We start from the raw sequence: 24,234 nt of genomic DNA on the forward strand, positions 1-24,234 counted from the left end.
TCCACAATACCCTTCCCTGTCCCTCTTCAGGGACCCTTCTCACGAGAGTCTACTATGTTAGGAAATAGATTGACTCCTGCAGTTAGGAGTTATATAACCAATACCTCGATATCTACGAGGCAAGGGGTTCTTCTCTTGTTACTTACTAATAGCCAAAAGGAAGGGAGGTTGGAGACCTATTCTGGACCTCAGAGCTCTCAACAAGTTTGTCAAGAGTCAGAAATTCAAGATTGTCACTTTATTGCCGATCATTCCATCATTGGAACAGAGAGACTGGTTTTTGGCCCTTGACCTACAGGACACCTACTTTCATATTTCAATGCTACTGGCTCTCAGATGATTTCTCAGATTTACTCTGGGACATGACCATTACAGAGTCCTCCCCTTCGGACTTTCATCAACCCCAGAGTATTTTCCAAAGTTCTGTGTGGTAGCTACTCATCAACACTCACAAGGGATAATGATCTACTCTGACCTGGACAATTGTCTCCTCCGAGCCCCGTCGCTCCAGGAGGCTCATCGAGCCACTGATGCCACAATAAACTGATTCACAAAACTGGGCCTTCAGATCAACACCCAAAAGTCAACCCTCAAGGCCAACCTAGACACACTACAGGCCAAAGCCTTCCTACCTCAAGACAGGTTCCTATCCTGGTCTCCCTCATAGCTCAATGCAGTCCTCAAATACCATCCAGACTCTTGCCTCTAACTCCTGTGGCATATGGCGGCAAGCATAGCTGTGATACCACACACCAGACTCCATATGCGGTGCACAGAACTATAGTTCAGTTTGTTTTACAGACCGAAAAGAGACAGTCTGGACAACCCCCTGTCACTATCTACCAGGATCAAAAACTTCCTGGACCAGTGGAAGAGAACCCAGCCAATGCTTACAAAGGGGATTCCCTTCTCGCAGGCATCCCCATCATTGCTCCTTACCACTGATGCATCGATCATAGAATGGGGCATGCATTTAAACAGCCTCACGACGCAAGGCAGATGGTCACCTGCAGAGAGAGATCCCTACACATCCACCACCTCGAGTTGAGAGCGGTCTGGAATGCCAGTGCCCGTTTCCTTCCACGGATAGCAGGATCACATACGAAAATCCTAACAGACAACATAGCCTATATGTATTACATTAACTGCCAGGGAGGGACCAGGTCGCCCTCTCTATGCACAGAAGCAATGAAGCTATGGAACTGGTGCATCTCTCATAACGTCACCTTGTCCACAGCTTATCTCCTAGGTATGCAGAACTTGATACTGTCATTACTTCATGACTTGTTCATATGGTGGGGAATACCGTCCACAGACCTGTTCGCCATTTACAGAACAAGATGGGACAGCACTCTCTGGGCCATGCACTCCTTTTCCCCTGGGACCAGGACCTTTTTTTACACCTTTCCTCTGTTTCCTCTTCTGCTGAAGGTCCTGCTAAAGGTAAAGAGGGACAGAGCTCACATAATCCTGATTGCTCTTACTTGGCCAAGGCAGACTTGGTACCCTTACCTGATGCCGCTCGCGGTGTGCCCATTGATCTCCCTTCTGACCACTCCTCACCTCCTCTCACAGGACAAAGGGCAAACCATACATCCCAACTTGGGGATTCTCTGCATCAAAACATGGCTCCCACGTGGTTCTGGCACCTAGAAAGCTCATGCTCAAGGGAAGTACAAGAAGTTCTATTACACAGCATTCTTCCCAGACAAGATTACATTCAGACTGCATCCGAAGTTCATTCTTAAGGTAATCTCCTCTTTTCATATGAATCAATCTACCTTCCTATCTTCTACTCCAAGCCTCACCAAGACAAGAGGGAGGCCATGCTGCATACCTTAGGGATCTCCTAACATCTAGCATTCCACTCGATAGGACAAGAGCCTTCAGGGAGTCCTCTAGACTGTTCCTCTCTATGGCAGAAAGATCTAAGGGCTCAGCAATATCAGCCCAAAGACTCTCCAAGTGGGTCTCGAATTCAATTAGTGCTACCAAATTCATAACATGACCCCTTCAGACTTGATACATACATGTTCCACAAGATTGATCTCCTCATCATTCCTTAAGGATGTCCCTATCTGAGAGATCTGCAGAGCGGCAAAATGAATGTCAGTCCACACCTTCGCAGAACGCTATGTGATCACTGGAGACTCTGCCTCTGATGCCATCTTCAGCTCCACAGTGCTGTCATCTGTAACCGACCCGACTCTGAAGTCCCAGCCCTCCATAAGTACTGCTTGGGAGTCACCTATGGTGGAGCATCCATAGGGACCCTACTCGAAGAAGAAGTTGTTACTCACTTTGTGCAGTAATGATGATTCTTTGAGACATGTGTCCCTATGGGTGCTCCACAATCTGCCTTCTTCCTCTCTGTTTCTGAGTTCTCATTTATGACTCGGCAGTAGAGAAAGAACTGAGGATGGTTAGCCCGCATGCCGGCTAGCCTCGTGGCAAGGCACAAGGAGAGACAGTGCATGCACGAGCCCAACAAACACTGCTACCAAAGTTCTCCGATCAGCAGTGCAGGGACGCAGACACACCTACAGTGGAGCATCCATAGGGACACAAATCTCGAAGAACCATCATTACTGCACCAAGTGAATAACTTCTTCTTTCTGATGATTTGGCAATTAGCATTTCTTGGATAAAATGTACTGATGCTGAAAAAATGTGTACTGGTCTGCCAAAATGTTTAGCCCCAGCAGGTCATAGGAGATTGGATTTAACATGTAAGTGTCACTTTATTAAATCTGTAATGAAGTGGGGGTGGTTCATTGTTTGTTGTTTAAGTTAATTTTGTAAAACTTGTCAATAGTTTTCAGTCTGCCATGATTTGGCAACTAACACCTCATAATATTTTGTTTTCTTGCTGAAGTCTGGAATTGAAGTTGTGGTTGTCAAATAAAAATGCTGGTTTCAGCTAAATCATATTGGAATTAAATTAGCAAAAGAAAGCAAGGTGGTCAACAGAATGTGGTTTTTAGGTGGTATATTTTATGACTGGCCAGTCCTAAATATAAATGTTTTAGCCCTGTGGATAGCAATAAATGTCTTGCTTTCTAGTGGCATAATCGTGATTTTTCCCAGTGGTTTATAAAAATCAAACTTTAAAATAGTCTCACTGGTTCTGTGGTCTTGCAATGCCCTTTTGGCATTGGTCTAGGTCAGGACTTGATATAAAAGAACTGGACCTTGGACCAGTGTAGCGTTCCATACCTTCTTCAGGAAGGAAACAGGACTTATTTTCTTTCCAGATGAGCTTTTTACACTCAAGATAACTTTTTATCTTTTTCTCCTTTTTTTCATTCTAGTCACATTTCTTACAAGTGCTAGTACAGCACTTTCAATGCAAAACAACTCTGTCTTTCATGATCTGAAATCAGATGAAATGGAACTGCTATATTCAGCATATGGTGATGAAACTGGGATACAATGTGCCTTAAGGTAAGCATTTGTTTAACAGGGAAATCTAAGCCTGCCTTATTTCCTTTGTGAAAAGAGATTTTTCCTTAGATTAGCAGAGATAATATTCCATATTGCTTTTTCACAGCAAATTACAGAGCGGCAATGCAGACTAATGGGCCAAGCATAGAAGAAGTAGGAGCCCAGAACTCCTGGATTTCTAATAACTGCTCTAAAACTGGCTTACTCTGCAACTTTGAGCAAACCTCTCTGCCTAAATTTTCCCAAGTTTAAAGTGGTGATATTATTTATTAACCTACATTACAAGGCCTGCTTACTTAAGGGTTGACCACACTTTGAAGTTGTAAAGTGATAAAGATTATTAAAGTTTGCTAGTTTGGGTGCTGAAATAAAAGGCTTTACAGGGTCAAACTGGCAGGTTTTTCTATGACAGAAATAATGGGGTCTAGAAATTATTTTTCAGTGAACAAATATTTCAAGTTCTAACAACAGTTTGTACTAAAGGTTGGTAAATCCTGTGTAGCTGGGGAGAAGCGTCTAACATCCAGAGATCAGGGCAAAATTTCCGAGCCCAGGGTGTGAATAATGCCTGGCATATCTATTCTGTGGTAGTACATGTGATCTTGCAAAGTAATGGTATAATTCATTAAATAAATATCACTGTTCTTTCTTTCTTCTATTCTTAGAAAAGTACATAGAAAAAAATATAGAAAATATGTTCCGAGTCAGTTTTGCATATTTCTTTAATGAAGCCAAATGTAAAATATTTACATCTTGCATGTTACTTTCCGACCTGTTCAGGTTTCTGATGCTGTTACAGCAAACTATAATTTTTTTAATCTTTGATAAACTCTTATTTCAAGTTTGTACGATCTGCGTGGGAAGCAGTGGCAAAGCCATCACTTTCTGGAGAGGGAAACTGCTACTTTCCATTAAACTGTCAATCCTTTTAAAAGCCACAAGCTTCAGCTTAGTAAATGCAACCGTTCTGAGTTTCTGATTAAATATTCCTTATCTTCATTTCCTCTAGCTTACAGGAATTTGTGAAAGATTCTGGAAGTTACAGTAAGAAAATAGTGGATGATCTTCTGGATCAGATTACTGGTGGTGATCATTCCAAAACCATTTATCAGCTAAAGCAGGTGGGTCCCGGTTATGCAGAAGTGAAGTTAATCAAACAGTTTAAGCAGCATATAAGGATGGTCCTATTCTCATCCCTAAGCATTCACTTCTAAGTATCATTAAAAGGTTTCTAATTTATCAGGAAATGTTTTAGCTGTTTTAAACACATATTTTGTGGAAAAATTAGTTATTCATAATATTAAAACAGTATAAGGAACTGTTTGGAAAACAAATTACCATGTTAATGCTGGGCTCTGTATTACCAGGGTTACTAACAATGTCCGTTTTTAAGCAACATGAAATGTCTAAAGAAATTTCAGCTGTCTTCCAAATGCACCATATTTGGAGATCACTTCTTCCTTTGTGTGCATATAGCATTAATAGGAAGTAACAGTCACACAGCCATGAGAAAACAGTCTAACAAGGAATTGCAAAACGGTTTCCTGTTATCTACACTCTAAAAACCACTCTGCTTTCAAGAATTGCCCATATGGATGCAGTGTTCTAACAGAGACACACCTTTAGTGTGTAAGCACAGATGTTTCCAGCAAGCAGCATTTATTGAAATCCTCCTCTCTCCTACTCCTAGCACAGGATCTGAGGTTATTGACCAAACGAAGTGAGCACTTCTTTATTAGTCTGTAAAGTGCTAACTTTTGAACACAGCATCTAATCAATTCCAAAATTTCACACAACGTTCTGGGTGTCAGTGGGCAGAACCCTGTTGATTTTGGTGAAAAAACAGGGAAATGGGGGATCATACAGAGCCCCTGGGAAGGGGATAGAAAAATGGGGGACCCTGGCATGGGGGGGTGCACAGAGCATCCGGGCATGAGGGGGGGGGGGTGGCAGGGAGATAGTCCCTGAAATAGAGGGAGGTGGGAGGGTAGCATACAGGGAGCTTTTTTGCAGGGTGGGGCGGGGGGAATGGAGGAATGTAAGGAGCCCCTAGTATGTGCAATGAGTTTGGCCTACAGAAGTAATAAAGTGTGAGACCCTCTACTAAAAAGGGGGTGTGGCTTCAAATACCCTTCAGTTCCTGCCTGGCCACAGAAAAAACAGTGCCGTGTTTTCAATGCTTCCCTGGACATTTCTTCCTTTTTCTCTCTCTCTCTCTCTTCCCACCCACCTCCACCCCCTTTTGTGCTCATTTGGGCATTGTTTTTCTCTATAGTTACTATATTGTACTCCTGGGGGAATTCTGTGCCAAAAAATAAAAATTATGTGCACAGTATTTTAAAATTCTGCATATTTTATTTGTCAAAATAACACTAAATAATCCCATCAGTTTCAATCAGGGTGGATTTGATTTAAATCACTAGTCAGGAAGACTCAATTTAATCATGGATTTCTACGTAAAAGTGCATTCTTGTTGGTTGTTATAACCAGGGCCAGCTCCAGGCACCAGCGCAGGAAGCAAGTGCTTGGGGCGGCCAATGGAAAGGGGCGGCACGTCCGGGTCTTCAGCGGCGGGTCCCTCAGTCCCTCTCGGAGGGAAGGACCGGCCGCCAAATTGCGGCCGAAGAATGAAGCGGCGTGGTGGAGCAGCCGCCAATCGCGGCTTTCCCCCCCCCCCCCCCCCCCCCCCCCTCTTTGCTGCTTGGGGCGGCAAAAAAGCTGGAGCCGGCCCCGGTTATAACCTTAATACATATTCTTCACAACTCAGAGATAGATGTAGGTTTCATTTTTAGAAAGTACACACTATACATTTTTAAAGTGATTTATTTTGAAAACTTTTCAGATTAGTTTTACAGCTATATCAGAAAATGAATGATATTTTTTGGTTATTTCATTTACCAAAGGTAGTTGAAGCAGATATTTATGAAGTCACTGAGAGGTGAGCTATCTCCAGTTCAGCAAGTTAATCATTAATATTTGGAGGATTTTCCTGCCATGCTGTATTAGGAGGAGAACATCACCAAACAGACATTTAAATTGTTTTATTTAACTAAAACAACAACGTTATGTATTCTGGATTTTTTTCTTCAACAGCAAACATAATGTTTTAACAAAGCAAGCATATGAATTTTTTAATTTAAACATTCAAGTTTTTTTAAATCAGGTTTGTTTTTGTTAAATTGTTTTTAACTAAAATAGTTAAATGAAATATTAAAAAAAATCGACTGTGTGGGCCAGGTCAACATGAGAAATTTAAAATATTGGCTTCTGCAGCTAACTCAGTAGTCTTCCCCTTCATTTTCCTGTTTCTTTGTAATCTGGAAAAGAAAAACAAGCTTTCCTGCTTTTTCAGGCCCCAAACAATTTCACTGGTCTGACTTTCTTTAAAACATCATCCGCAAACATATATTTCTTGAATGGTTCACCCTTAGCTCTGAAGTTTATTATAGTTGGCATTATGGAGGGATGATTGCTGGATGTCCATGTCATAGCCAACTCCTCTTCTTCAACAGTTAAGGTTTGACCCTGGTACCGAGTATTGAGAATATTTGCAAGAAAATGAGCTGGAGATGGTGACTGTCACATTCGTTTTTTTTAATGCTTGTAATTTAACTCTGTCATTGCATATTTCTCTTTTTAAGATCTCACTCAGTTCCTTCCAATAAAACAGCATTTTGTTCAAGACTACAGAAATAGGCTTCAGACTACTCAGCATGTGTTCAACATTTCTCTTAAGCCCAATGTTGAGAACTTTGGCTGTGACAGTGCCATCTATTTTTTCACGATTTTGTTCACAAACTGTCATCAGATTAGGTCAGCTCTTGCTATAGTGCTCAAAACAGTCCACTACTGAGTTCCATCACACGTCTTGTGGGAGAGTTAGCTTGGTTCCTCCCACTTTTTTCAGAGCAGCTGCTGCAAAGTGGTTGTTACGGAAGTATTTTGCAGTTTCAACAACATTAGCCTTTATTTCTGGAACACTGAAGTCTTTGGCTAGGAGGTGCATCAAATGAGCACTGCAACCGTATGTTATTAGCTTGGGATTCTCTTCTAAATAATTTCTTCTCATCTTGGTTACATTTGCAGCATTGTCTGTTACCAAGCTGCGTACTAGACATTTGATTTTTTTTTCACAGTTTGTTATAGCTTTTACTGCTACTTCTCGTAAGTATTCTGCTGTGTGTGCATTTCCTGATGTATCAATTGTTTCTGTAAGAAAGACATTCCCTTCTTCAGTTGTCACACAAGCACATACAGCAGAATCATTTTGGACAATGCTTCACCCATCAAGACGCAGGTTAACAATTTTACCCTCTAGACCTTTTACACACTGCTCAATTTCTCTTTCATATACTTTATCCAGCAATTTGCCTGTGACATCTGCTCTGTTGGGTGGACTGTATCCTGGTCTTAATGACTGAACCATGTTAACGAAGTCGGGGTTCTCAATCATACGGAAAGGAGAGTTTGTTGCATAAACAAACTGGGCAATTTTTTCATCAATTACCTCTTTTTGTAATCTGCTGCTGCTTATCACAAACTTATCTATGGTTGTTTCTGGATGATGGAGATTTTTTTTTTCTTTTTGCTACGGGTGATAGACTGTGGATATGTTACATACATGATGTGACTGAAACACTATCATTAGCAGATAACTCTGTAACTATAGACAATGGTGGTGATCTTGAAGGTGGATAGTCTTCAGAATCCTGTATGTTGAGGATGGATTCTCCTAAACAAAATAAGTCAACGCAGTTATGTAATTATTATTACCATACTGCTCGTTTAGTATTACTCAGTCTGGGTGTATCATACGTGCCAGCTGAGCACATCGGGGGGGGGGGCGACACACACACACACACACACACACACACACACACACACACACACACACACACACACACACACAGCCAGATGTTGGACCTGGGCTTGAACGCAGTTTCCTACACACCACCTCCTTCCTTCAGGACATGCTGGAAACCGCAGTTGCCCGGAACCCTCGAGCGCCTGCTCCCACTCCTCCCTGGCAGTGTCCTTCATTTGCAAGCTGGAGAGCCTGGCTCTGCTGGGTCCCGCGGCCCCTAGTGGCTGATAGTAGCTCTGCAGCATTTATTCTGTGCAAATTCTGCATTGCGCAGTGGCACAGAATTCTCCGAAGAGGAATAGTGTGTGCGGGTTTTTTAACTAACAAGCAAAAACAAACAGCACCCAGTTTTGATGCCCACACCACTGCAGGTGTGTTCAACAGATGATAAAAACCTGCAAGAGTGGGGATTTATTTAGACAGTTCTTGAACGAGAAAAGCAGTTAGACATCATAGTATCTGTTGTTCTCTCAGCTGACTTGACCATATGGATCCACACTCCATGCCCAACTTTCCTACTTTTGAATCCCAAGTTAAGGATTTCTGAATTACTGTACATGATTGAAGGGTGGTTAGAGCCATGTCGCCATTCATTGTCTTGGAACCCAACTGGGAGGGGATTGGGTCAAGTGGCAATACTGGGCACTATTTGTTTGAAGCTTCCCAGGTTGCACATTGTGGGTGCATGCTTCCAACGACTGTGGACCCACATGGGTAATCCTCTCAAAGAACCATAATTACAATGGTAAATAGAACTTTTTTTCTTGGGCTTTCTGCCAACGTATGACAGGAATCTTTTTGTATATCTTTGTGTTATCTATTCTAGAACGCTATTATGATAAGTTAGTGAGTGTGTGTGTGTGTGTGTGTATATACACACACACACACACACACACACACACACACACACACACACACACACACACACACACACCGTGATCTCCAGGAGGGAAAAAATACAAATATTTTTAAAAATTAGCTTCTGAAACAATCTTTTTAAAGCAAAGCCGACCAGAAATGTTTTCTCTACATATAAAAAGAAACTGTTCAATATAAGCCTTCAAAAGTCCTTTTGAGCTATTAACTTGTACATCAAGTTGAAATCTTGTTGCAAATTAGAATTGCTAAACCCTTATTCTTAATGGTCAGTTTACATTATAAACACAGTTCAACTATGTTGGTCAGCCAGTGGATTCAGCTTCAATACTACTAAATATCTTTAAAAATTGTAATATAACAGTCTGTTGTAGCTATTGTGCATTACAAAAGAAGGAAGTTCTTTCAAGTTTAGCACTAGAGAAGTCAGACGCTGATTTATTATTGGATAAAATGTAAATACATATGGAAGTGGTATATGGGGAGGAGAAATGATATAAAAACAATTCAATCATAATTAAACTAAATGACAAACTGTTAAGCACCCAGATGCTATGGCAGGTATGTGAAAAATGTTTGTTAAAACTACTTAATCTGCATTTTGTGTAAAGGGTTTAGAAATACTTAATACACCTCTACCCCGATATAACGCTGTCCTTGGGAGCCAAAAAATCTTACCGCATTATAGGTGAAACCGCGTTATATCGAGCTTGCTTTGATCCGCTGGAGTGCGCAGTCCCGCCCCTTCCTTTCCTTCCCCCCCCGTCCCCCCGGAGCGCTGCTTTACCGCGTTATATCCAAATCCATGTTATATCAGGTCGCGTTATATTGGGGTAGAGGTGTATTGTACACCAAAATCTCTGCCTGTGCTGAACATAATTTTTAACTTTGTTTGCAGAGGAGAAACATTCCAATGAAACCACCAGATGAAGTTAAAGTAAGTTTCCTCTAATTTTCCCAACACATGTGCGGAATGAATTTTATGTGCACCAATATGGAGGTGATGTGAGACACATGTCCTTCATATTGGTGCACATAACAAAATTAATGTGGTGGGGATGGGGCCGAGGGGTTTGGAGTGTGGGAGGGGGCTCAGGGCTGGGGCACAGGATTGGGGTGCAGGGGTGTGAGGTCTCTGGTGGGGATGTAGGCTCTGGAGTGGGGCCGGGGATGAGGGGTTTAGGGCTGGGGGGTGCGGGCTCTGGGGTGGGGCTGGGGATGAGGAGTTTGGGGTGCAGGAGGGTGCTCTGGGGCTATGACGGGGAGAGAGGACGCCTCACAGCTCTCTCTTCCCACAGCAGCACCTGTGCTGTGGGGGAGAGGCGCCTCTCCCTGCCATGTCAGCTCCACGGCTGGGGCCGCAGGATAGGCACCCTTCCCCTGGCCGTGGCAGGCCGGGGGAGGGGCACTGCGGCAGGTCTGGGCCGGGGCTGGGTTCAGGCCGCCCCTCCACCGGCTGCAGCAGGTCCAAGGCTCAGTTGCAGCCGGGGGAAGGGTGCCCCGGCTGCGGCAGGTCCGGCTTGGGGAGGGACGCCCCTCCCCTGGCTTCAGCAGGTCCCAGGTGGGCAGGTTCCCTGAGCGCCTGCGCGGCGCTAAATAGGCTGCTGCGCAGCTTACAGGGAACTTAGCTAAAAAATGTTTTTATTGGAAGAATATATAGTAGGGTCCTTAGAACAGTTATTTCCAACCTGTAATTTAGAAAAGTACTTAGTGGAATATGCCCCTGTCTTCCAAAATTCATTGTTTATGCTTTGTTCAGCTGTATATATATTATACAGCAAGCTAGAAAGGTAAAGTGTGTTTTGTGAGGAGGGGCTATTATACACCACTGCTGCTATAAAGTGGCTTACATTTGCCCTCTAAGTGGGTGTGGGTGTGGTGGCTTATTAGAGCTATGTTGAAGCCTGTTGATTTTAAAAAATTGCACCTACCAAAGAAATCACAAAATGCTAGAATTTTATGTGGGGGCACAAGTCCAGACCCATGTGAAGTTATTGACTATTTGATGGAATCCTCGAGAAGTAGAATGCTAAATTGTAAAGTGTTAACAACTCGACTCTGATTTGGTGATTTAGGTTCTGCCAGTTCTCATAAAGGAAGAACACAGATTGCGCAATACCTGCCCAGACTCCTCCAAACAGATTATGGTAAGATTACATTTTTCTTTTATAGATTTTATATGGGCAGAAGAGAGTGGGGCTGAGTACTCTATCTACTCCATGCCTCACTTTTATGTGTGCATGAATGTTTGTTTAGGGGATTTAAATGTATTTATATTATATTCTAGGTATTTGCAAATAAGAAAATCCAAACCCCTTCAATGGGGGAGAATTTTGATTGGCTTTACTTCAGTCATATCTTACAATTCTGTCTTTACTTTTTAATTCAGTTTTATGGCATCTGAAATTGCTATAAAAAGAATGCAATAAATAACATCCAAACTTACATCATGCTTATGTAATTTAATTCCATAAGCACAAATACTACATTAAATAAAGATAAGAATCTCTTTAAGTGAAAGATTGTTGGTCTGCACACAAATCTTGGTGGTCAGCCACTGATCAACGTTGTTTGAGTTTCCATCCCATTATAGCAATGAAAACATGTACATATTTTAGTTTTCACACTGTGGATCATGATTTTTTTTTTTTTTTAAATTCTTGTGGAAATATTGAATATGGTTGGTGGATTAGAGAACATAGTCTTTACCAGATAAATGCAATATGAACATCAGCTCCAAATCTTGAATTTGATACACTATCATCCGCTGAAAAGTGTGCTGAACTTTTAATACATTAATTTGCATTGTAGGTTTTCTAAACTACATAGGAGGTTATATAGGATATCTCCAAAAATGTGCACAAAACCCTGTAATATCTTTTGGCACTTTTTGATTGATTGCACTATACATGGGAGAATCCGATGTGGACTTGACTCCCTCTCATATAATTCCCATACCTTCTGTGAGGTCCAGATGCTGAAGCTGCTTTGGGCTCAGTACTCCCATTGGCCTGAAGTCAGTGGAAGTTCTTCCCAGAGAGCAGCTTTAGAATCAAGCCTTGCGACATGGTACTTAACCTGTTCTGACCATGTGGGTTGTGCATGGGCTGCAGTAAAGTGGGAACTGAATTGTTTTAGCTTTTGAAAACTTAGAACAGTCAAAAGGATCAATGGAACAGAAATTGCAATAATGTATTCCTTAGTTTCTAATGGGTCCATGTAATTCTTTGTGTTTTCCAAACACATGCCTAAGTGTATTTTCCTTTTTAAAAAAATCAACGTTTGCAGCCCAACACTCATGACCAGACACACGCTAGCTCTGCTTAAAGAACAGCAGTGTGGCTGCAGCAGCAGCCCAACCCCCTGGGTACGTACTCGGGTGCCTAGCTCAAGCTGCTGCCTGTATGCCCACGACCACACAGCTACTTTTAGCATGCTAGCTTGAGCAGAGCTAGCACGTCTGTCTACACATACATACCCAGCTGCAGTGTAGACATACCCATGGTGACAGCAAATAATATTGCTATATTCCTTGGCAGTCAGCACTGAAAGACATTGCTAAGGATTTCATTTGAGGGTAATAGTTTCTGTAATCAATTTTAGAATGTACTTGTGATCACTCAATATAATTCATACAAGTGCTGCCTGTTCGTTAGATTTACAAAATTAATGTTGAAATGGCTGTCTTGAAACGCTGTATGCCGTGATTCCCATAGTAGGTGAAACATGCACCCTGAGAGCTTTCTGGATAGAAATGTTCATTGGGGCTCCACTCCTTTTCCTTTAATCTCCCTTGTGAGGATGCAGAAGGAACATTCATGGCTGATCCACTGTATACAATGCCATAAAGATAAGGTGATGACGTGCTTAGAAGCCCAAGTTCTTATCAAAAGTGGTTTCTGTCAGTCCATCTGCCTACTTGTATTTTTTACTAGGGTTCATTTGTTACCAGGGGAGTCTGATCTGCCTTCTGTGAATGTTAAAAAATAGCGTTTAATTACTATTTGAACTGGACTAAGCCATTCTGTAGGACTCTTTAGGTTGTTCATAGCACACAGGGATAATACAAGGTGAAAAAACGATCACCTTCAATAGTAACTTAAGTTGTCTGGGATGATTGATTGCCTGGAAACCACATTCCCTGCCCTTCTTCCCCCATTATTTTGTAATGGGAGGGACAAGGTGGTAGTTGAGGCTGCACCCTGGGGATATCCTCAGGTGAAGGAGTCATGGCAACACAAAGGGTGTGTGGCCAGACGAGACTGACAGTCCAGAAAGTGCTACGCTCATACATTAGTGCACACTTCTAGAGTGAGGATCCATGCAAGCACTCACTTTGAAGAATCACACTTGCTGTGATAATTAGTCATTATCATCATCTACAGTTCATTTGAGTCTTTTTCTCCTCTTTATTGTATTTTTAATCAGGTTGGAGAATCAATTGGAGACAGTAACACTTCCGTTTTGGATTTTTTGTCTGTGAAACCATATTCAGATGTGTCTCTTGATATTTCCATGTTAAGTTCACTGGGTAAGTGATCTAATAATGTTGTCATTTAAGTGTTCTGTTGTGGTTTAGCTAACCATTTAGCTGGGGTAACGCCATGGTTTGCTGAAGTGTTTGAGAAGTTTTAAAAATGTGGTCTACATAGACAAGGTCTTAGTCAAGCACAGGAGATTCATCCAGTCTTGATCTTCCTTTTGTTTGGACATTTCTTTGCCCCACGCTGGCCCAGCTTCTTTTTTTATTGCACCTTATCAAACAAAATATATATACATAGGTTAGAAAGTTTTGGTTATGACATTCATGCTGATTTGAGTTCAGGAATGAATCTAAAGAACTTCCACGTAGTATACTTTAGTCTCTTGTAGGGAAATTGCATAGGGTGTAGGGATGTAGTTCCTTGTAAGAATGGCTCACAGCCATTATTTTTTAAATGCCACAGAAATATAAAAATGAACATTACTGTTGACCACAAATGAAATATTTTGAAAGAATGACTGTAGAATCTCTTCCAACATATCATTGTCACTGAAACAAGTCCTGCTTATAATTTTAAGTTTTGGTTAATTAAATATCTGAGAAGAGTCCCTGCGTTAAAAATGGGAGCAAGGCTGCAGAAGGCCAGAAAAGTAGATTGAATGCTTTCCTACAGACTTTTGCCGTTTTTTCTATAGAAGATGCAGCCTTTGGGAAAGCAATGACAAGTTCCGATTATAACTGCTCCACAGATGTAAATGTTTTTCTAGCAGTTTAACAACATACACTCCTATTCTGACACAACTGTATTTCTTGCATAACTTAAACAAGTGACATTTTTTGTTGTTGGTTTTTTGGGGTCTCTTAAGGCCTCTGGATGTTTATCTTGCTGTCAAGTGCAGTAGTCCTAGAGTATCTACCGACTATACAGAGATTTTGGTATGTCACGTTTCTCATTTATAGGGGAAGTGGTCAGTGTCTAATGTATCAGTGCACAGTTTTACTAGAAGTGAGTGAGTTCATTTTTTTTCTATTTAATGTGTAACAGGAATCTCTCTTTGAAATCCTCCGATAAAAATAGAACACCCATTGCCTTATACTTTCAACAGGTTCAAAGTGTGACTTTCTTTTAGCTTTATTGTAAAATGAGTTTAATTGGGAAATGGTTCTTTTCTTAAAAATTAACCTTTTTTTTGACCATTCATTTGGGAATATGCTTAATCTGTACCTGTTATTCATTTTGGTTATTTGGTGTTCCTAGGGAAAGTGAAGAAGGAGCTTGATCATGATGATAATCATTTACATTTGGATGAGACAACTAAACTATTGCAGGACCTTCATGAGGCTCAAACTGACAGAGTGGGATCCAGGCCTTCATCCAACCTCAGCTCCCTCTCCAACGCCTCTGAAAGAGATCAGCATCATCTAGGTAACGTTAACTGTACCTCAACAGTTGCAACATCACTATTCTAATTTAAATTTCCTAATTTTAGGACAAAAGAGAATCCCGTACAGGAAATGTATGTTCTAGTTATGTAAATTGCTATTTAAAGATTACTTGGATAAAACACAGTGTGCAGACTGCAATAACTGTGTTTAACCCTAAAATGTGTATATTTATCTGAATATTAAAAGACTTCTTTTTAGCCTATGGATTCTTGAGGGTTAAACAGTTTATTTATTCTGCTTACTCAAGTTTCAGATTAAGCATGAATGGAATAACCTATAAATCAAACTGATGTTTGAATAACATTTGCAGCACACCCCTCAATTTTATGTCTTTAAAAATGGTATGGCATAGATTCTTTACATAGCTAATGGACTGTGCTGAAATGAAGCAAAGTGTTCTATAAGATTACAGTTAAGAAAATATACTACCCGAATCCAAATAGAAATTTTTTTATTGTGTAGACCTGTGTTGTTCACACAAACAGCATTTTGACTCTCACACACAAACTTAACTTTTTATGATAGCATGCATAGTGTGTGTGTATGTGTGTATGTGTGTATGTGTGTGTGTGTGTGTATGTATGTATATATATATAGGTTTTCAATTAAATGCATATAAGAAATGAACATTTTAGAATTGAAATGGAAGGGAATTATTATGAATGAATGAGATACATTAACCAAATCACCCTCAGATAAAGCAAAATGTTTTGTGCGTAAAACAGAGAATCTGATTGTATGTAATGAAGTGAAATAATCAAACCTAATTAAATACACATCAGTTTGTAAAATCCTCGAAGAGTAAAAAAAAAATAAAAAAAAAATCAGACTTGACAAGGCACTAACATAATCATATAAAACTGGTGGGCACTAACTATTTAAATAACTTGGTTACATCAAGTGCTAAATAATCAGTGCTGATGTTGTTTACTTCCTCAATTAAGCAAGGCTAATCTTAAATGTATTGCATCTCCACTGCACATCATCAGCATATTATGTATCTTTTTAATTTTCTTCCTTTGTGCGTCTGACGAAGTGGGCATTCACCCACGAAAGCTTATGCTCCAATACGTCTGTTAGTCTTAAAGGTGCCACAGGACCCTCTGTTGCTTTTTACAGATCCAGACTAACACGGCTACCCCTCTCTTCCTTTTTGTGATGTTTTATCAAACGTTCAAAACATCATCTCTTATTACCTCTGCTAGCAACAAAATAAGCATAAGCCAGAGAAGCATTCCTTTCAGCTACATGTCCCTCCACTGAGTTAAAGCATTAGTCCATAGGAAATCCACTTCTGCTGGGACCCTGTAATAACCTCCCCATTGTTCGTTTTAAAGGTCGGGGGGTAAGACAGAGCTATATGCTGATACACCATTTTAATACTTTTCTGCAGTTTTATTTAAAAGAGGATAAGTACCTTCCATGGATAATTTTATTACATCATTTTAGCAATTTAGAGTAATAGAACAGAGGCAAATTTTTCAAAAGCACCTAAGTTCTGATTTCATAAGTTATTAAGGAGCCTCTAGTCCCATTGACTTTTGATGTGACTTATGCTTTTAAGAGACTAAATCACTTTTAAAAATAGGACTTAGGTACTTTTGAAAATATTACCCTAGGACAGGGGAGGGCAAACTCTGGCCCGCGGGCCGGATCTGGCCCGCGGGATTGCCAGCCCCGCACCAGTCCTGGAAGCGGACGGCACCACGACTCTGTGGCCCCTGGGCAAGGGGGAGTCAGGGGGCTCCGTGCGCTGCCCTTGCCTGCAGGCACCACCACCCCGCAGCTCCCATTGGTTGGGAACGGGGAGCCACGGCCAATGGGAGCTTCGGGGATGGTACCCGCAGGCGAAGGCAGTGCGTGGCGGAGCCGCCTGCCCCTCACCACCCCCGGGAGCGACTGCTGGACGTGCTGGCCGCTTCCAGGAACAGTGCAGGGCCAGGGCTGGCAGGGAGCTTGCCTTAGCCCCGCTGCTGCCATCCTGGAGCCACTTGAGGTAAGTGGTGCCAGGCTGGAGCCTGCACCCTGAACCCCTCCTGCACCTCAAACCCTCGCCCTGAGCCCCCTCCCACACTCTGCACACCGCACCCCCTCCCACACTCCGCACACCGCACCCCCTCCCACACCCCACATCCCTTCTTGCACCCCAATTCCATTCATGGCCCTGCATACAATTTCTCCACCCAGATGTGGCCCTCAGGTCAAAAAGTTTGCCCACCCCTGCCCTAGGACATGGAGGAAGGGTGGAAAGAACATATTAAATACCAGCGCAGTTTTACGTCTTTAAGGCCTGCCTGCTAGATTTTTCTGTCTTACTAATTTTTTTTTTTTCTTCTACTACAGGAAGTCCTTCTCATCTGAGTGTAGGAGAACAACAAGACATGGTACATGACCCCTATGAATTTCTTCAATCTCCTGAACCTGCAAATGCCACCAGTAATTAACGTGTACAATATTTCATTTTTTATTTTTATTTTTTGTTTTAATTGTGTAACATTTTTATAAAGTTTTTGTCAAATGGCAGAAACCTCAATTTTGTCCTCTTTTCTGTGAGGATAGCTGTATAATACCATGCACATTTGTAAAATTTGCCTAGCTAATGTATCATGTTGTCATCACCACACTAAATATTGCCTTCATTTTTTTTTTTTAAATATAGTGGTCAATAAGAATCTCAATAGGAGAAAAAACAAATTGTGTGTTATAGAATGACATTAGATAAGTAGGATGCGTGCAGTTCTTAATATATAGAACATCCTCAAGGAGGAATATTTATTTTTCAGCAATGACACAACTTCCTGAATTGTGATCATTTTCATGTTCCCGCTCCCCTTCCATCCTGTTCTGTAGAGAGGGGCTATGTTTCTCTGTGTCTTAAAATATAGTTTCTTAACACTCCAAAAACACTTAATTTGGAAACATAAAACGCTCTGTAGCTGTCATATCAAACAGCTCACTATAGGAGTTCTGCCCTGCAACTAAATGGAGATAAATGTATTGTGGTCCCTTTTATCCATGAACAGTACAGGGACCAAATACCTAGATTTTTTTTTTTTGTTAAGGTAATATGTGTATTTACTTGAATGAAAGTGTACTGGACAAAAGGGTATGCTTTTATGTAATTAAGTTTTTGTAATTCAACACTGACATGACAGGGTTTTTTAACATTGATATTATGTGTAATCTAGATGAATGTTATGCATTTACAATATTTTGTAAATATTAACTTAATAAAAGTCATACAAAAATCAACTTTTTTGAAGTTTGCCCATGTCTTGTTATTGCCAAAATGTAAGTTGCTTGCTTGTTCTTGCTAAACCTAACATATCCTAAGTTGCTGGTCTGTATTATCTTATTGCTGTAAAGGGCACATGACATTACATGACCATATTGCAAAGCTTAGTTGCACACAATACTAGTTGGGAACACTTTGAAAACAGTCAAGAAGCTTGGCAGACATTTGGGATTAGGGAGCAAAGTCCTTGGGATTTCCCAGTGGTGAGCTATGCAAGTGCGGTCTTGACTTTTGAGTCGCATGTTTATGGATATTTGTAACTAAACTTGCATTTGTACATTGTTCAAGGTCAAATGTAATCAGTAACGTTGCTGGTGAGTATTTGCTTCAGGCTGGGAGGCTGTCTGTAAGCGAGGACTGGCAAATACTCACCAGCAACTAAACACCACACAACAAAAACACTAACCCAGGAACCAATCCCTGCAACAAACCCCGTTGCCAACTCTGTCCTCATACCTATTCAAGGGTCACCATCATAGGGCCTAACCACATCAGGCACAGCATGAGGGGCTCGTTCACCTGCACATCTACCAATGTGATATATGCCATCGTGTGCCAGCAATGCTCCTCTGCCATGTACATTGGCCAAACCGGACAGTCTCTATGCAAAAGAATAAATGGACACAAATCAGACATCAAGAATTGTAACATTCAAAAACCAGTAGGAGAGCACTTCAGTCTCCCTGGACACTCAATAACAGACTTAAAAGTGGCAATTCTTCGACAAAAAAAATTAAGACTTCAACGAGAAACTGCAGAACTGGAATTAATTTGCAAACTGTACACCATCAAATTAGGCCTGAATAAAGACTGGGAGTGATGGGTCACTACAAAGAGTAATTTTCCCTCTTTTGATAATCACCCCTTCTTGTCAACTGTTGAGAATAGGCCACTTCCATCTTAATTTAATTGGTCTCGTTAGCCCTGACCTCCCCCCGCCCCCAAACTTGGTAAGGCAACTCCCATCTTTTCATGTGCTGTGATATATATCTCAAAAAATAGCTTGGCCTAGTGTCATTATCCCAAGGTAAACTGTATCTTTGACCCCCTCATGCTCTCTCCCTGTGGGCACCCTTCCAAGTACCACACCCAGCACCTGCATTTTTCTGAATGGAATTCTGCCATTCCACTCCACTTTTAGACTGGACCTGAGTTACAGCACCCCTCTTTACCAACTCTTTTCCCTTAGCACATCCAGCTGGGCTTGGTCCCTGCTATAGACTTCCCTTCAGGGACTGTAAACCGGAGGTAAACACAATGACACTGAACAGCTTCAAAACAAAGTGTTCTCTGTTTATCCATGTGAACACAGCCATCAGAGAGAGAGGATTAAAATAACGAAAAGTCTATTGTCTTCATTGAAAGTTTAGGCATATCCGTCAAGGTTTAGGTAGGTCCCACGTATCCTGCTGCTTCATGGGACTGGAGTTCTGTCTGCTTTTTTGCAGATTCTGTGTCTGAGTTTAAAACAAAGAATTTAGTAACTGTTAAGGTCTCCCTGCTTGGATTCTCCACCCCATCCCAAGTTATCAGCCAGATTGGTGGTCAAAGTGTTGTGAGGATAAACTTTCAAAGGAATTGATCCCTGTATTAAGTACATCAGTGATTGGGTTATCTAAAGCATTGTCTGCCTTCCTACAGATGTGCAAAGCCACCTTGGACTGAGTTAACTGCACCCTTGTAGCAAACAGCATTACAGTAATCAAATAGGGATACACATCATATTCCTAACAAATAACACATCCCATGTTATTCAGACCTAGAAACCCTAAATGTGGCTTAATTTTGTGTCTTAAAACCCACCCTTCCACTACTCTAATGTAATAGGTCTATTTTTGTGAAAACTCAAAAGGTTTTGTGCACACTTTAAAAATTCATGAGGTCTCATATGAGTCTGTAGAAATGGAATGTCCATGTGCTCTGGGATGGTACAACAAGAGGGTGGAGCGGGGAAGGGCTCTGAGAGGAAAATAGCCATCAAATAAATTAATCTGAGTTATTGAGAAAGGGCCCCTGGCTCTTTCCTTGTCTACACATAATACAAAAAGAACTGACTAGTGGTGGCCATGTGGTCATCTGTGATAAACCTGGTTGCACCAGACTAGTAATAACCATGTGGGGCTTTTAAAAAGAAATAAAGCCATACAATATGGACATCTGGCGTTATGGACTCATGTTGTTGTAGGGTTTTAAGGTTGTGAGGTCAAGTCATTAAAATTCACTTGTATGTTTCCAAAAAAAAAAAAAAAATCCTGCACCACTAGAAATAATAATCTCTGCCACCATTAAAGGATTGGACTCTAGCCTTGGTGAATATGTAGTTCATTAAAGATTAACTTTCAAGCTACAGAAAAACGGATAAATGAGAATTTTAACTTTTCCTGCACTAGGTGAAATCAGTTATCAAGTAACAGAGGACTATATTGTATAGAAAGTAAATTTTCACCATGTGTTTGTTCCTTCCTATTCCTTTCTTATTCCTGGTTTCTATACTTTGGTGTTTGTTTTTTAAACAAATCTGCAGTTATCTCTAAGTGATCATTTACCATCCGATGAGGAGATATAAACTCTTTGCTGCTTTTTCTATATACATGTCATTTTATTTTGTGTGTGTATATCGATGCATATCGATACAGGTTCATTGTTCTGAAAGATCAGAACAATTTAAAGTCTACAAAATAGCAGTCTTACAAGTAGGGAAAGAACCTAAGCTTTCTAATAAGTGCACAAAATGCATAGCTATGACTTGTAATACCTGTTCTGGATGCTGTCTAAGGCAGATTGAATTGACTGTGGTTGGAGTTTGTAACAAAACAATCTGAGGAGATATCACAGTATTTAAAGACACTCACCTTCACCACCAATGTAAATACTTATCCAAGACTTGAAACTCCCAGACCTCAGATACACCCACATGGACAAGCAAACTACTGCACTGCTCTTTGTTTCTTGTTGAAAGGAATTAGTAAATTTAGGCATGAAGTTACTTTTTTTTTAAAAGAAATACAAAGGTGCCATAACATTCAGCCCTGCCAGAAGGTTCGGTCTGGGATCTAGTACTGAAAGGTGAACTGTCGGGTTGGACGGAGGTCACCAGTGGGGTTCCTCAAGGTTCGGTTTTGGGTCCGATTTTATTCAATCTATTCGTTACTGACCTCGGAACCGAACGTAGGAGTGGGCTGATAAAGTTTGCGGATGACACAAAGTTGGGAGGTATTGCCAATTCGGAGAAGGATCGGGATATTCTGCAGGGAGACTTGGATGACCTTGTAAATTGGAGTAACAATAATAGGATGAGATTTAATAGTGAGAAGTGTAAGGTGATGCATTTAGGGATGACTAATAAAAATTTTAGTTATAAGTTAGGGACGCATAGGTTGGAAGTGACGGAGGAGGAGAAGGACCTCGGAGTCCTGGTTGATCGCAGGATGACTATGAGTCGGCAATGTGACGTGGCTGTGAAAAAAGCTAATGCGATTTTGGGATGCGTTAGGCGAGGTATTTCTAGTAGGGACAGGGAGGTGCTGCTTCCGTTATACAAGGCGCTGGTGAGACCTCATTTGGAGTACTGTGTGCAGTTCTGGTCTCCTATGTTTAAAAAGGATGAACTCAAACTGGAACGGGTACAGAGAAGGGCCACTAGGATGATCCGAGGAATGGAAAACCTTTCCTATGAAAGGAGACTCGAGGAGCTCGGTTTGTTTAGCCTAACCAAAAGAAGGCTGAGGGGGGATATGATTGCTCTCTTTAAATATATCAAAGGGATTAATACCAAGGAGGGAGAGGAATTATTTCAGCTCAGTAGTAATGTGGACACGAGAACGAATGGATATAAACTGGCCGTGGGGAAGTTTAGGCTTGAAATTAGAAGAAGGTTTCTAACCGTCAGAGGGGTGAAATTTTGGAACAGCCTTCCGAGGGAAACGGTGGAGGCGAAAGACCTTTCTGGCTTCAAGATTAGGCTTGATAAGTTTATGGAGGGAATGGTTTGAAGGGATAATGTGATTTTAGTCAATTAGGCATTAACGTGCCATCGCGGGTAAAATGAGGGTCCGGCTGTAGAATCTTGCCTGTATGCTCGGGGTTCTGCTGATCGCCATATTTGGGGTCGGGAAGGAATTTTCCTCCAGGGTAGATTGGCAGAGGCCCTGGAGGTTTTTCGCCTTCCTCCGCAGCATAGGGCAGGGGTCGCAGGCTGGAAGATTCTGTTGTGGGTGGGTCAGCTTTTGTGGCCTGCATCATGCGGGAGGTCAGACTAGATGACCATATTGGTCCCTTCTGACCTTAAAGTCTATGAGTCTATGAGATCTGAACCTGGAACTTTAAATTTCCACATGTCTACATGTGGAATTAACTGCTATTCCTGAATAATTCTCTGTGTGTGTGTGATGTTGCACTCTATATGATTTTATGAAAGTATGCTGATGAGTGTGAATATCATGTAACTAACATATGCTTCATGCAAAAGGTCTCTTGTAAGGTATCATTACAAAGTTTATAATCTACTGAGTGGTCATCCTATTTGTAAAAGTGTATTACTCTTGTATCTGAAACTAGAAATATGAAATATAACTCTGAGGTCCTATTGTGTGGACACAATAAGAGTGCCTTGCTCGTTTTTCATTTGAAACTTTTTAAAAATAGGAAAAGATAAACAGCAAAAACAGTAACTTTCTCTAATTTTTTAGATAGAGTAGTTTTAGGTAAATATTTTCAGGTGACTTTAAACTGATTAAGTCCTTTTAAAGAAAGGATGCCTTCATAGGCCCTGTCTACACTGGCAAGTTTCTGTGCAGTAAAGCAGGTTTCTGAATTGTAACTCCTGAGGTGTACACACTGCCAAGCCACTTAGTGCGCAGAAACTGCGCAGTTGCAGCGCTGTAAAAAAACCACCCCAACGAGAGACATACAGCTTTCTGCGCCATGGGTACAGCGCTGCCGTGCCAGTGTAGACACCGTGGTCTATTACAGTGCTGTGATTGTCCTCTGGGAGGTATCCCACAATGCCTGTTCTTCCCTCTCTGGTCATCGGTTTGAACTCTTCTGCCCTGACCTCAGGTGACCAACCATCATCCCCACCCCATAAATTCCTTTGGAATTTTGGAAGTCCCCTTCCTGTTTGCTCGGTGATGCGTGCAGTGGTCTCAGCGCATCTTTCCAGGTGGCCATGCCTGCTCCATGCACCAGGCAATCCCCCGCTTGGAGCAATGCCGAGCTGCTGGACCTCATCAGCATTTGGAGAGAGGAGGCTGTCCAGTCCCAGCTGCGCTCCAGCCATAGGAATTATGATACCTAAGGACAGATTTCATGATGCGTGACAGAAAGGGGCCATGACTGGGACACACTGCAGTGCAGAGTCAAAGTGAAGGAGCTGCGGAACGCCTACCACAAGGTGTGGGAGGCAAACTGCTGCTCCGGTGCTGCGCCCACGAGCTGCTGGTTCTACAAAGAGCTGGATGTGATACTTGGTGGCGACCCCACCTCCACTGCAAAGACCACTGTGGATACTTTGGTGGCTTGCATGCCAGTCGAGAGTGGACCGAGCCAGTAGGAGGAAATCTTGGACAAGGAGGGGGATCCAGAGACACAGGATGACTTGGAAGTCAGAGATGCATACAGTCAGGAGCTCTTTTCTACCCCGTAGGAGGCTAGCCAGTCACAGCTGTCGGACGTTGGTGAAGTGCAAACAGGAGAGGAGGCCCCGGTAAGTGGATCTGATTTTGGGAATTGTTGAAGCGAGTTGTTGGGGGAAGAAGAGTTGCAGAAAGCAGGCGTGCCTCCCACGAGATGCCTAGTGTGAGCGGTGGAACAGGATGTTGATTGACT

At 41.7% G+C, this 24,234-nt stretch overlaps 1 protein-coding gene across 1 annotated transcript in view; it reads left to right on the plus strand.

Annotated features, from left to right (window-relative positions):
- The window catches only part of BRD9 (bromodomain containing 9), a 53,300-nt gene extending 34,931 nt beyond the window's left edge, over positions 1 to 18,369 (plus strand). Inside the window, exons 11-17 of the mRNA XM_065397892.1 lie at positions 3,312 to 3,444; positions 4,454 to 4,565; positions 10,083 to 10,121; positions 11,260 to 11,331; positions 13,613 to 13,715; positions 14,926 to 15,093; positions 17,457 to 18,369. Coding sequence (XP_065253964.1) covers positions 3,312 to 3,444; positions 4,454 to 4,565; positions 10,083 to 10,121; positions 11,260 to 11,331; positions 13,613 to 13,715; positions 14,926 to 15,093; positions 17,457 to 17,557 — 728 coding nt within the window. The 3' untranslated portion in view covers positions 17,558 to 18,369. The remainder of the gene's footprint in view (positions 1 to 3,311; positions 3,445 to 4,453; positions 4,566 to 10,082; positions 10,122 to 11,259; positions 11,332 to 13,612; positions 13,716 to 14,925; positions 15,094 to 17,456) is intronic.
- Positions 18,370 to 24,234: the final 5,865 nt, after the last annotated feature.

This window comes from Emys orbicularis, chromosome 2, assembly GCF_028017835.1.
Source record: "Emys orbicularis isolate rEmyOrb1 chromosome 2, rEmyOrb1.hap1, whole genome shotgun sequence".
Classification (NCBI taxonomy): Eukaryota; Metazoa; Chordata; order Testudines; family Emydidae; genus Emys; species Emys orbicularis.